Below are 13,840 nucleotides of genomic sequence, written 5' to 3' on the forward strand. Positions count from 1 at the left end.
ACTCTTGCAAGTTCACCAACTGAGCCAATATTCTTGCATTTGTAGTCGCCACAATGTGGATGCTTTGAGCCATGACACATTGAGTCTAGACTACAAAGGATTTGACGACCAAACTCCTGCCTGCATTGCAGAGTCTTGAGGAATTAACTCTTTGTTAGTTTAGAAACTGATCAAAGTGGCCGCTTTTTCTCATATAAAGACCATGAGAAAACACAAAACAGAGTTTCAATTTGTCATGGGAGATGAGACTACGAGACAAAGATTCGCCAAGCTGTCTCAATATTTGCCGCCTGCAAGTTCCCGTCGAGAAGACCAAGAAGGCCTTGTGAGTTGTGACCACTACTCTTTAGAGAGGCTTATAGTAATTAGTACTATTTCGTTGCTAGGTCAAAGTTATTAATCCTTTAAGTAAATGTGTTTTTTCATTATTATCTTTTAAATTCTATTTCATACATGGATGGAGAGTACGTAGGATCTGAGCATCCTAATTAATAATCTAATTTAGTCGGTAAGAATATTAGCCGAATAACTGGACATGATTGGATTTTTTTACTATATCTTGGTACATGTAGTATAACCATCCCATGCCGACACCCCCAATATGATGGAAAAATTAAAGAAACATCTTATATTGAAGAAACAACCCAATATTTTAGCTTATAGAACTTTGAAGAGTCCACATAAATCTCGAATTTAAAAATTTATAAGAAACTATAAGTAAAATAGTAGCCAATCTCATCTCAATGAAATTTATGTGACCCAAAATTTTCATATTGTTCTATTTTGAACTTTTTTATAACCCAAAAAAAAAATGCAAAACTAGAGTTAGTTAAATATAAATGATGTGAAATTAGTTTTTTTTTTTTTTTGGCATATGCATACAAATCATGCACGCTCAGATGACTGGTATTAGACAATGAGCAGCTAGCCGTTATATGATTACGAGAAATACATTAGCAGAGCACAAGGACATATAATATAAATCTTTTGCTGTGAACATGAGGGATGAAATTAATTGATATCCGCGAAAATGAGAAAGATCGATCAAATTGGTCCATATACAAGTTACTGGGGACTACAATCATAATTTTTTTTTTCTATTGGTAAGGAAAAACAACACATGACGCATCTCTTAGATTTATCTTGGCATAGTGGGCATTTATTAGGTCTTTTAGGACCAGTAAAGGTGGCCAGAGTTGTGGTGCCTTTTCTGACATGTTTTACCAAGTTATCTGTTTGACCCCACTCACTAACTCAGATCATATATGTATATGTTCATGTATGACTTTGATTATATATATATGTATATATATATATATATGTTCATGTATTACTTTGATTTGTAATCTACTCCACAAAGTTCTATTCTACCTTGTATATAAGAAGAAAGTCAAGTAACTGTAGCAGCCTATCTTTTTAACACATGTATTACGCATATTTTTGACAAGTGGAAACTTGATTATTTTAGCTAAATTTTTCCTTCACTTTTTTGATTCAATTGGGCCAAAAGGATTTAAATATTTTTTCTCCTTGAGAAAATCAACTCCATCTCTTCTTATTCTTCTTCTCGCCATAGCTGTAATCATCCCTCACTTTTTTTATTTTTTTATTTTTTAAAACTAATCTAACTAAGATTGTTGCCATTTTTTTCGTCGAGATGATTAGCTACTTAACAAAGAGAAGTCTTTATTATTTTTTTTATCCCATTTTACATTTTCTTTTCTTTCTTTTTTTCTGTATCTCTAATCTCTCATGTTTGCTCTATTCTTCGATCATAATGTTATAGCCAACTAGCATTTGTTTGTTAAATTTATAGGCTGACGTTGTTATTTGATATTTCTTCATGGATAAAAGGTGAAGTATTAAAATATGTAAAAAAATCTTAGAATTCATTTTATACCAATGATCATTTTCTATGAAGAATAAAACAAAAATTCATTCTTTTCTTTTCTCCTCCCAAGATTTGATTTCTTACTTCACATTTTTTCCTTTTCTTTTTTTTGTTACATTTTGTAATTATCTACAATTTTGTGTATTTTTTTAGGAGAAAAAATATATCATGTGATGCTTCCACCAAGATAAATCTAACCAGAATTTCGTCTACCTTTGTTTTTCTCTGTTTCTTTCTCCCCGTCCCCCCTTTGGAATTACTTTATGGTCTATTCAATTTAATTGAAGGATCCAATAAGATTTTGTGTATATATTTAAACTAATGTTAATTTTTGTTTGTTTTTTAATTACTCAAGTGTTGTAGTATCAATTGGGTTGGCATACAAGGATTTGTAGTTGGTGGTGGAAGTCACAGTCAAGACTTTCAGCCTAGAGTGTGACTTGACAAAAAATTGTTAGAAAATTCAATTTTGATTAGGAATATGTTTTTGCAATAAAAAAAAATGATTTAGTTCTAATTTGTATATGTAGATCTGGAAACGTAGTAATTCATATTTTTATCTAACCTTGCTATTTATATTACGGAGTTGTAGAATAATGTTGTCACCTTTAGGTGGGATTTAAATAGATGAACTAACTTCTTCTATCAAAAGAATGAAAATGTGAAAGTTTATAATAAGTTATATTGATGTTGAAGATTGTGTCATATCTTAGTGGCTTTCTAAACTTTTTCTCATTATTAAAGTACTGGAAGTATTATGACTACTTTTGGTTTAGTTACAACTAAAACTATACTGCTATTAATACAGCAATGCGCTTGTAGTGTATTAATTCTCTCTCCTTTTTGGGTATCATCATAATAGTGGTTTAAAATTTTTTATTTAAATCACAATAAATAGGGGGTTGATTTCATAGATAGAATTTCTCTTCACAACAAATTTTGAGGAAAATTTTATTTATACTCCATATTTCGTTAATTGTAATCCTATAATAAATAAAAACTATATGATAAAAATAATAGTGAAAGTGTGATTAATAAAAATGAGAGTTCAAATAACATTTGTCAATTTTAATTGTTTTGATACTCAATTTTCTCCTATATTTCTATTCATTCATCATGTGCCAAAATAATTTGATGTTATGTGTTAGACTAAATTTCTAGGGGCCCAAGCTGTGCTTTGCACAGCTCAAGTACCTCTAGTGTTTTGCACATGTTTGCCTTTCTCATTTCTCTTGAAGTTGTGATAAAAACATGATAGCTCAAGATTCCTAGCCTTTTTGCATATATGGTTGAATATAGACCTCCCATTTTTTCAGCAAAAATATGCACTCCAGCACAAACCAGTGAATTAATTGGTGTATTTTGAATTGGAGACCCTAATTCTAGTTTTAATGTTTGGATATAACCATATAATGCTGAAAGAATTAGAATTGAATTAGTTGTTTGAAATTAGTGCACATATTGATTGTTTAGCAAAATCTCCATTTCGAAATTGAACAATTGAGAAGCTGATAGCTAATGATATGTTTCCGTGGTAATTATTCTTGTTTGGTTATGCATCAGAATCCTTACATGAGAAATGCCCTTGTTGAATTTCCGGTCTAGTAACGAGGATCAACCTGATCTATTCTTTCTATGGATTTTACATACCTATTTTGTGATCCTCCACAAAGTTAAGTGTGTTTGGATAGTGATAATTTGGGATTAGTTTTGAAAAAAAAAATATTATATCTCTTTTTCTTATGTGACATATATACGTGAGATAAAAAGATGATTGAAAAATATGTTGATGATTTAAACAAGTAAAATTGTGTCAGAATATATGATTTCATCCTAGTTTCAGATTCTACAGTTCATTGCTGTCATTTAATTGGGCAAAAAAAAAAAAAAAACTCTAGCTTAGTTATGAAAGCAAACGAGGTTCGAGGATCAATCAACTACGCCAACCACTCAGTACAATACATTAATAACAAGAGAGGACACATACCATCAAACGGGTAAATATGGTAACATGCATCTGTCTGGTGGTGTCCACTGTCCACACATGACACCATAAACACAAGATACTACTAATAAAGAGAGACAACTCTCAATGCGGCATGGGCATTGGGTAAGCCTAAGGGCTTGGCCTAACATCCATCTTATTTAGAGATATTCCGACTAGTACATCTTCTAGCTCTTGTACAGTCAAAAGTAGAAGAAGGTTGCTAGCTCGCCTCAATTCACCCTGCAACACATGGAAAAGATATACAGAAAAATTTAAAGACATTTGTCTGGCCTTACTCAATAGTTAGGGCAATGAATAAGATCCCTTACTCAATGGTAAACATGTGAGTATTTTTGAGTTCTTTTTCTATGATTGTAGAAGGACGTGAAGGAAGTGTAAACTACATTTGAATAAGTTCTTTAGTAGCAATAGATGGATCTTCCTTTCACTCGTTTGTAGAAATATTAGATCTATATTTATTGAAAACCTTCATAATCTCAAGAGCCAATTTTGTACGAGGAGGAACTACAGAACTCAATCACTTAGCTACCGATCTTCTTCAAGTTGTGGGACTAAGTCCTAGAGTTTATTGTTGGCTCCGAATAACCACCAGTCCACCAATGTGTGCTTAATTCTTCCATAACTTGCAAAATCCATGTTCCCATCAATACCCGGATCTTAAACAGATTAACTTAACATGCGTGTCGCTCCTTTGATCATTAGATTGCTTGATTATTAAGAAATTAAGAAAGATACTCCTAATACGTACCTGGAGCAGTCGACGCTGGTGCTGATTGGAAAAGGAACCCTGACGCCACATTTGCCCGGGAGTCCAGCAGCGAGGCCAGGGTTGAGGCCCGGAATTCTTGCAGCAGCTGCCTTCAAGCAACCGCAAGCAGTTCTCCGATCAGCAGGTGTCTTGGCAGCCCCGACGAGGGACCTAATCCCACCGCAACAACTAGGTGGCACTACTCCACCATTCCTTACGTAGTTAATGCACGGCCCCACCGCGCCCGATACTTGGCCGCATGTTATGGCCTCCGCATGGGGCACAACCAAGACTGCCATGCACAAGATGACTAGAGCAAAACAAGCAAGTCCACCGTGCTTTGCCATAGCAGTTGACGATGAAACTCAAAAGGGCACAATAAAGGAAAAAAGGTCTAAGATTGGGCTTGAATTAACTCTATGGAAGTATCGGTGATTTGAGTGAAGTTGATCTAGAGATCAACTTCTTATATAGGGCTCAAGTAAAGGAGAGTTAATTTGACGGTGGTTGGTGTTAATTAAACTTAGATGCTTGATTGATGTATGCCCATATCTAAACTTCACTTGACTGATCAGGCTTGAGTAACAGCTGTTTGAAGTTAGAACAAGACACAATCTGATTCTAATTACGTTCAATCACTATCAGTACGTCGTGCATGGTGGTTGGGAGTTGTAGGATGCTAAAAAATTAATTTCTTCTGGCCCCCTTTGTTTTTTTTTTTTTTACAATCCCAAAAGAATAAAAACAACGGAAAGAGAAAGAAGACCAGAAAACAGAAGAGTGAGAAATGAGATCAGTAGAAACTATTCAAATAAATCTGGTCTACACTGTCTGGTAGCTATGCTAAATCATTTACACCACATGATAAACTTGGTTACTTTTTGTGTTGAACACTGCTATCTACTCCTTTGCTGCTATGCATTCTTCTCCACTGAAATATTGACAACGTACAGGACGTTTATGTTGCAGACAGGTAGTTAGGTACAAAGTCGTTTTCCACGACGAAGACCAATGGATGGTGTATGGCTTGTACTCATAAACACATTAGGCAGATTCGAACGGTTTTCCTGGCAACTTTTAATGCTAGAAGTGACCCGAAAAGAATTTAGGACCGTATAATGCAATGTACCATATCATAAGTTAACTTCCATGAGTTCGTTGGGGAGGGTTGAGTTGGACGGTAAAATGAAATAAATTGTAGGTCAGAAGTTTAAATTTAAAATCTCATATTTTAAAAAAAAAAAAAAGAAAAGAAAAAGAGACACACATACAAAATCTCTTTTTTTTTTTTTTTTGGGTACATGACAGTCTTGGTTGTGCCGCATGCAAAAAAACTTATTATGGTACATTGTATTAACAAGTATGCTCGAGCTCGAGCATATTTGTTAAGGCCAATGAGGAGGTCGAACATGGTAATACTCTACACGAGCACTTATTAGCAAATTGAATATATATATATATATATAGACACATACACACACGCAAAATTTCTAAAATGTGTGCCGTTTTGGATAATTTACATATTTTACCTATAAATAGCTGAAATTGAGCACTAACTTGACTGACTCAGGTGAACTAGAAATTCAAACTCCCTTAAATATTTTTGAAGTGATCCAGAGCATCAAATTTAGTGCTCGATTGAACTCAGGCACGAGTAAATTGTTCGAGCTCGAGCAAGGCCAAATCATGACCAAGTTCAACTAAGGCAATATTCGTGCTCGACTCAATTTGCCCCTCGTTCATATATTGTCTCTTTCAATTGTTTAAGAAGATAAAATCAACAAAAAAAAAAAAAGAAGAAGATAAACTCAACAAGGTGCCAAATCAACCTCGACATGATCTGCAGCACTCCTAAATATTGTTCTTCCCCTTCTTTTATGACTTGGTCTTTGGTTTCATGAGTTTTTAAAACATTCATTTTCGTAAACATGCTCCGTGTGGGTTCTTGAACTAGCTAGATCGTATAAAGCTTTACGTGCTTCGAAGCTAGAATCTGCTCAAATGTATCACGAAATGCATACCAAATCCAATTAAAAAAGATTAATCTTTTCAAGAATGAAAACAGAAAAGGAAACTAGACTAGCGCAAATCTTTTTCATGGGTAAAACACGGGATAGAGTTACAACACGTTGAGGCATGTCCGCAGGTGAAAGTACAAGCTTTCCTATCATTAATTATCTGGTTACTTAGAAATCTCTGAGTTTTGATCTGCTCAAATTAACAACTTCTTGGTTTAGCATCAATCACATTCTACTTTTAATTCAAATATCAATGTCACACCATCCAACTTTCCGTCGCCTGTACAAGAGAGCAAGGGTCACCAATTTCTCATTGGTGATTTATGACTGTACGGTATACACTGTACTCAAATCAGTTTTCTTTATTCAGGTGCCTAATGTTTTCATTGTTAGGAAATACAATTAATTGGTTCCTAAACTAGGAATTCATATGCACCATATATATCATTAAAAGAGTTCCATTCCCTTTTCATGTGGGCTTGGGCAAAGGACATGCATGTTTCTCCCATCCTCTATTTCATTCCCAGTACGTCAATCATCTTATTTATTAAAGAAGATGTCGGCGGTCGGTTATACGTAAATCGTCGAGTGATTAGGACGTCTAATCTTTTTTTTTTTTTTTTTAAATCTACATAGACGTCATAACTAGGTCCATAAGTAGGTTAAAATTTGCAATAGAAGATGAGTTAGAAGAACACTCAGATTTTGTATATATATATATATATATATATATATATTTGGATATAAATAGCTTTCTTTTTTGGTAGGAAATTTCCTGATGATCGTTAATCGATTTTCTTTTTTTATTTGGATAAATCACTTTCTTTTTTGAAAGGATGGCCATTCACATCCTACCCAGAGAACGCCGATTGGATTTCGAGTGAATAAGTATTCGTTTTTGAAAGGACTAATTCTACCAGATTTGTATCTCATTCTTGCATCAGACTCTAAATTTTAATTTTAGATAATTGCACCCTAATCTCCTACATTTGTCCTCAGAACTTTGTGTGAGATTCTAAAAAATTAAAAATCGGTAGTGTGTATTATTTGCAAGAATGTCCCGATTTTGTCTTTGACAGCCAACATGATTTTGAGGTATGGAGTAAACGAATGAAAAAAAATTTCACAAAGTTATTGGAATTTGACCCGTCGTGGATAAAGGGCTTGTTGAACCTGCAGTAGATACAAAGTTGTCAGAGCAAGCACTTATAGAATTAGAGAAAAATCGACATTTGGATGACCAACATAATTTTTGGCTAATTGCTTAGATTATAGGTAAAAAAAAAAAACATCTGCCAAATACATCTTTGATACGGATTTGTTCTTATTCTATGCGTGCGTGCCAAAATTAAAATTCCCACAAGTCAAAAAATGTCAGCACTTTTAGCGATGTGTCAGTCGGAGACGTGCACAGTCAGCACGGCTCCGACTGACACAAACCTGAAGCCAAGCTTTTGCGTCAGTTCGAGCCGTGCATAGTCGGCACGGCTCGGACTGACACAAAGCTGACATAATTGTAGAATATTGCCTTTTTGCAGACTTTATTTCTATGCCTAGTCATTGCTGAAATTGTCTATCAAGAACCAAACTTTGAAGGCATCTTTTGCTTGATTGCAGCTGTGCAAAACCCAAGATTCTTCCTTTGTTCGTTGCTTCTAAGGATTTAGCTGTGAGCCCATAATTTTTTTTCCTCGGTTAAAGCAGGGTAAGTGCAGAAACTGCTTCAATCAGCTCAGGTTTGTATCTTTGGCTGGATTTGGACTGACCCTTTTGGTTTTTTGTTTTTCCTCTTTAAATAGAGGAAGAGGCCTAATGGAGACAGAAAATGGAGATGGCGAATCCCGGTTGGAAGAATATGAAGTAATGGAGCAGATTGGCAGAGGAGCTTTTGGAGCAGCATTTCTTGTTTTGCATAAAATTGAGAAAAAAAAGTAAGAATCTCTTAAACCCCAGTTTTCCCATGTGGGTTGTGCCTAAGTGTGCGTGTTCTTGTGAATTTGTGTGTCTATATATTCTTTTTAATTTATGGGCTCTGTTTACTGGGTTATTCTGCACATATTGGTGTATTTAATGAAAAGCGGATAAATATTCATAATTCTTTATCTTTTTGGTGTTCAGTTAATTCTTCAAAAAGTAAAAAAATAATAAACATTATTGGATTTTTCTTCACATTCTTCTTCCTTCTTTCCTTCTTCTTTCTCCTTTGGCTGCTTCTTTCTCTTTCTTTTTTCCTCTAGCCATGTGAATTTAAGCAGAAGTATTTCAACAAGGCATCGAAAAATCAGTTAATACCAAGAAGAAGATGCTAGAAAATGCCCATTACAAGTAACTCAAGTAGGAAACAGAAATCAATCAATTGATATAAAGAACAAGCAAGGATTCACAGAATTAACACATAAATAAAATAATGGTTCTTGGAAAGAATACTGGCAGAAAATTACTTGACAGTTAGTTCACAGTAGAGGTGTCAAAATGGGTGACTTGGACGGGTTTTGGTTGGATAAAATGGGTAATAGGTATAAGTGAGTCAACCCATTTATACTCGTTTAATTAGATGGGTATAAATGGATAAATCAAAAATGAATTGGGTAACCCAATTACCCATTTATAACCCATTTATTTTAACTTTTTGTAAACTCATTTAAATTTATTTTTGCAAACTAAGTTATCAATTTATACCGCTCTTTATACCCATCATTAGTTTTAAATATTTACTTATAATGTTCAATAAGCCTAATTACCAATTTTTTTTTCATTGATACTCTATGTCGCAAAGTTACATATTATTTAATAATTAAATAATAAGAATATAAAAATTTAAACTAAGTACTATAAAAGTTAATATTAAAACTTAATCCAAAAATTTTGAACGCCTAACATTTTTTTCATATATAAATTTAAAATTTTATTTTATAAAGATAAAAAAAGAGGCTAAAACTTATCATAAATTGGTAATGCTAAAAAATGAGCAAGTTAACAAACTATGAGAAAATAAAATAATAAGATAAACCAACAAATAATAATAATAATGAAACAAAAGTAGTTAACATCATGACAAAATGAAAAATCTGAAAAAAAAAATGGGTGGGGGAAGAGAATTTTAAATAGGTTAATTGGGTTTGATGGGTTACTCAATAATACCCATTTAATAAATGTGTATTATTGGGTAACCCATTTATACTTATATACAAAAATTTAAGATACCATACCCATCTATTCATGGGCGGGTATAAGTAAATTTAGTTAAGTGGGTTGGTTTTACACCTATAGTTCACAGTGGTTCTGGCTTTTTCTTTACTATAATATTTTCTTGAAATTTTGTAATTGAGAAGGCAAAAGGAGCCTTTTTTGCTGATAATTTTAGTAATAATTAATATGCATCTGGAAGTAATGTTGAAAATTGAGAAGTGAAACTAATATATGATGCCTGTTTTCTGTTGCCTTGAAATGAAATTCTTTTGGTGTTGTTATTGTTATTTATTTTCACGAAATAGTGCACAAGAATATGACCCCCTGCCCCTGCTCATCCGGCTCAGACTTCACATGGCCTTGTCGGCTTTTGTGACTGTCAGGTGTCTGACGGTTTTTTTTTTTACTGCGTGCTGCCGACACGCAATAAAAAAGTCACGCCCATTCTGACTTTTTCAAACTTTTTTTTTTAAAAAAAAAAAAGATTCTTCCATGCGCCGTGCTGACTCAGCACGGTCGCTATAAATTGAGAAACACACCATGTCAAGGCGGATGTTTTTTTTTTTTTTTACCTATAATCTAAGAAATTAGCCAATAATTTTGAGGTATGGAGTAAACAAATGAAATTTTTTTTCAAAGTTATTGGAATTTGACCCGTCGTGGATAAAGGGCATGTGGAACCTACAGTAGACACAAAGTTGTCAAGGAAGCACTTATAGAATTAGAGAAAAATCGACATTTGGATGTAGGGTGTTTCATTATCTCAACATGAACTCCAATTGCACCTGTTCAAACAGTTTATGAATGCAAAGACGGTGAAAGAGACTTGGATAATTTTGGCGAATTCAAATTGAGGTCCTTTCAATGGAAAAAAAATAAAATTGCAGGAACTTAAAAGACAGGCCGAGTTACCCTAGATGAAACCAATGTGTCGGCTAAAGTTAGAAGAAGTTTGAGCTGTTGAAAAAGTTCTTCAGTCCTTGAGTTCTAACTTCTAAGTTTTGTACCAAGAAGGCGGTTCTTGAAGTCACGAAGGATCTTGATATGTTAAGTCTTGCTGACCTAGAAGGTGAATTGATAGCATATGAAAAGTCCTTGGAACGACCATCTATAAGTACAGTGAAGGAGGCGTTACAGGCAAAAGTTGATGAACACAAAGAAAAGAGCTCGAGACATCATCACTAAAGAATCCACTTGCACCTCGAGTTTCAGAAGCAAGCTTGAGTGGACAGTCAGAAGGGCAGATTGTCCAGTCACACACTGATTCTTCAACTTCTACCATGCAACCTGAGCTATCTAGTTGCCTACAGAGAGAGCGCGCCACCCGCCACCCGCCACCCGCCTACCATTGGTAGAGATAATGATTTATCTGACAAAAATATTGTTAATTTTGCACTATTAACAGATTGTGATCCAGTTACCTTTGAGGAAGCTATTAAAAAATGATCATTGGGTACGTGGAATGGATGACGGGATTCATGCAATTGAGAAGAGTGACACGTGAGAGTTGACTAGTCTCCCGCTTGAAAAGAAACCCATTGGAGTTCAGTGGGTGTACAAAACCAAGTACAAACTAAGTGAAAAAGTGAATCTCTATAAAGTGAAGTTAGTTGTTAAACGTTACAAATAGAAGACAGATTTTGATTATTTTGAAGTTTTTGCACCAGTTATCAGACTTGATACAGTCTATGATTATTTCTCTTATTGCCATTTGATATCTGCTTTTCTGAGTGGTATTTTGGAAGAAGAAGTGTTTGTTGAGTAACCTGCAAATTATATCAGAAGGGGTCAAGAAAATAAAGTTTACAAATTGAAGAAGGCATTTTATGATTTGAAACAAGCCCCTAGAGTTTGGTGCACTCACATTGATATATGTTTTGTTGAATGTGATTTTTAGAGATGTCCATATGGGCATACCTTGTACATTAAATCCAATCCTGGAGGAGATATTCTCATTGTATGCTTGTATATGGATGGAATTGAAGTTTGTCAATCAAATGATGGAATCGTTATTTCACAAAGAAAATATGCTGGTGATATTTTGAAGAAATTTATGATGGATGTGGCAAAATTGATGATTATTCCTGTTGAAGAAAAGTTAAAGTTAACAAAATATGGCACCAGTGAATTTCTGGATCCTACAAACTTTAGAAGATTGAGGGGGAGTCTTAGATAGTTGACTACGACAAGACTAGATATTACTTATGAGGTTGGTTTGATTAATAGATTCATGGACTCATCACATCAAATTTTTTTGTAAGCTGTTAAGAGAATTTTGAGATACATCCAAGATACGTGGTCTAATGGCATATTTTATTCATCTGTTGATGAATCTAGACTAGTTGGATTTACCGATAGTGACTGGGCTGAAGATACAATTCAGAGAGAGAGAGTACTTCTGGTTATGCATTCTATTTGAGTAACAAGTATTCTTGGTTATCCAAAAACCAACAAGTTGTGATTTTATTGACGCTCTAGACAGAGTATATAGCAGTAGCAAGTGGTGCTATACAAGCACTATGGTTAAGAAGGGTGTTTGGTTTTCTTTGACATGAACAGGATGGTTTTATCAAAATATTTTGCGATAGTAAATCTGCAATTGAGTTGACAAAAAAACCAGTATTTCATGAACATAGTAAACATATTGATATTAAATATCACTTCATTCATTCAGGAGTCGGTTCAAGAAAAGGAAATTACCATCGATTATTGCAAGACCAGGGACCAAGTAGCGGACATATTTACCAAACCACTCAAGTTGAAGATGTTCGAGAGATTGAAGAAAATGCTTGGCATGATGAAATTTGAAAAACTTGATTTAGGGGAGACAACGTAAGATATTGAACCAAGTTCTATTAATTACTCCTGAGCAAGTTATTTTGATCGGTGGATTTTGTAGGCAGCCGTGCGATGCATGGAAACTTGGATTAGTTAATGAGTTCCTTCACGTACTGTTGGGTTGCAATGCTATTGGTTAGACAGGCAGCAAAGTTAATATCCCTGTCTTGGGCGCGCGGTTAAATGTTTTCTTAATTTGTCACTTCGGTTGCTTGAGTCAGTTTGTAACCAACCGACTCACTTGTTTTTTTTTTTTTTTATCGACACAGGGAGTATCTCAATGACGTAGGAGAGGTGAAAACACACAACCTCAGGATCTAAAGAGGTTACCCTGAAACCATTGGAGCCAACCCCAAGGGGCAACGAACGGATTCACTTGTGTAAGGGTGTAATATGAGGTGAAGTGATATTGAAAAATAAAAGAGAGTGGGTTGCTCTTGCTCTTGCTAAAAAAGAGTGATTTTTTTTTTTTTTGGGTCGCTGCTCTTGCTATATCTATTCATCTTTTGCCTCAATATTTGTTTAGACTTCCGCAGCCAAACTTACTAAATCTTGTGAGATTAAATTTGAGTGAATCAATTCCTACAGCTAGATGTGCAACCTCGGTTTTAAATAAAACGAATTGCAAATTGTTACATCATCATTTAAATGGTCTTAACAAGGTATCTTTCGATATAAAAGGCATCCTGCAAGATCTTCTGTATCTAGCTTGTATACCATACTGCTGTATAAGCTTCCCTGTTGCCATTGAGAATGTAGAGAAACAACATGTAATGGTAGATCTTGATCTTTGCATTCATATTTATATCTTAATTAAATTTGAATTCCTTTTGATCTAAAAAAAAAATCCTAAAACTAGATAGGCCATTCATTTTTTTTAATGCTTCCTGTGAACGTAGATATGAACCTAGATAGGCCAAATTTTCATATCACACTGCCACGCTAACACTGCATGTGAGGACCAAAAATGGACACGAGTTAGTGTTTCACACACCCAATAATATAGAATGTGAAAAGCAACTGATGAACTAAACGTGCCTAATTTGGATATATCAACTCGTACAGTATTAAATGCTGGAGTCAGTGGAAAATATTTTCTTCAATGTTCATGAGGCTAAAAAAGAAAAAGAAAAAGAAAAAAGCTTTTA

At 34.3% G+C, this 13,840-nt stretch overlaps 1 protein-coding gene and 1 long non-coding RNA gene across 3 annotated transcripts; one reads left to right on the forward strand and one right to left on the reverse strand.

Annotated features, from left to right (window-relative positions):
• Nucleotides 1-3,829: 3,829 nt before the first annotated feature.
• Nucleotides 3,830-5,187, reverse strand: LOC113695987 (non-specific lipid-transfer protein 1). Its single transcript, XM_027215258.2, has 2 exons — nt 4,648-5,187; nt 3,830-4,118 (listed from the first exon to the last, which is right to left on the reverse strand). Exons 1-2 carry the CDS (start codon nt 4,992-4,994, stop codon nt 4,109-4,111), a joined length of 357 nt encoding a protein of 118 aa, XP_027071059.1. The 5' UTR covers nt 4,995-5,187; the 3' UTR covers nt 3,830-4,108.
• Nucleotides 5,188-8,196: 3,009 nt separating this feature from the next.
• Nucleotides 8,197-13,094, forward strand: LOC113694671 (uncharacterized). Of its 2 annotated transcripts, XR_011817282.1 has the most exons (3): nt 8,206-8,370; nt 8,465-8,596; nt 12,962-13,094. It is a non-coding gene; the product is annotated as an uncharacterized lncRNA (long non-coding RNA). The 2 variants fall into 2 exon arrangements; XR_003449447.2 differs by lacking the exon at nt 12,962-13,094 and having other exon boundaries at nt 8,197-8,370; nt 8,465-8,767.
• Nucleotides 13,095-13,840: the final 746 nt, after the last annotated feature.

The sequence above is a fragment of the Coffea arabica genome, chromosome 6e (assembly GCF_036785885.1).
Source record: "Coffea arabica cultivar ET-39 chromosome 6e, Coffea Arabica ET-39 HiFi, whole genome shotgun sequence".
NCBI classification, from domain to species: Eukaryota; Viridiplantae; Streptophyta; class Magnoliopsida; order Gentianales; family Rubiaceae; genus Coffea; species Coffea arabica.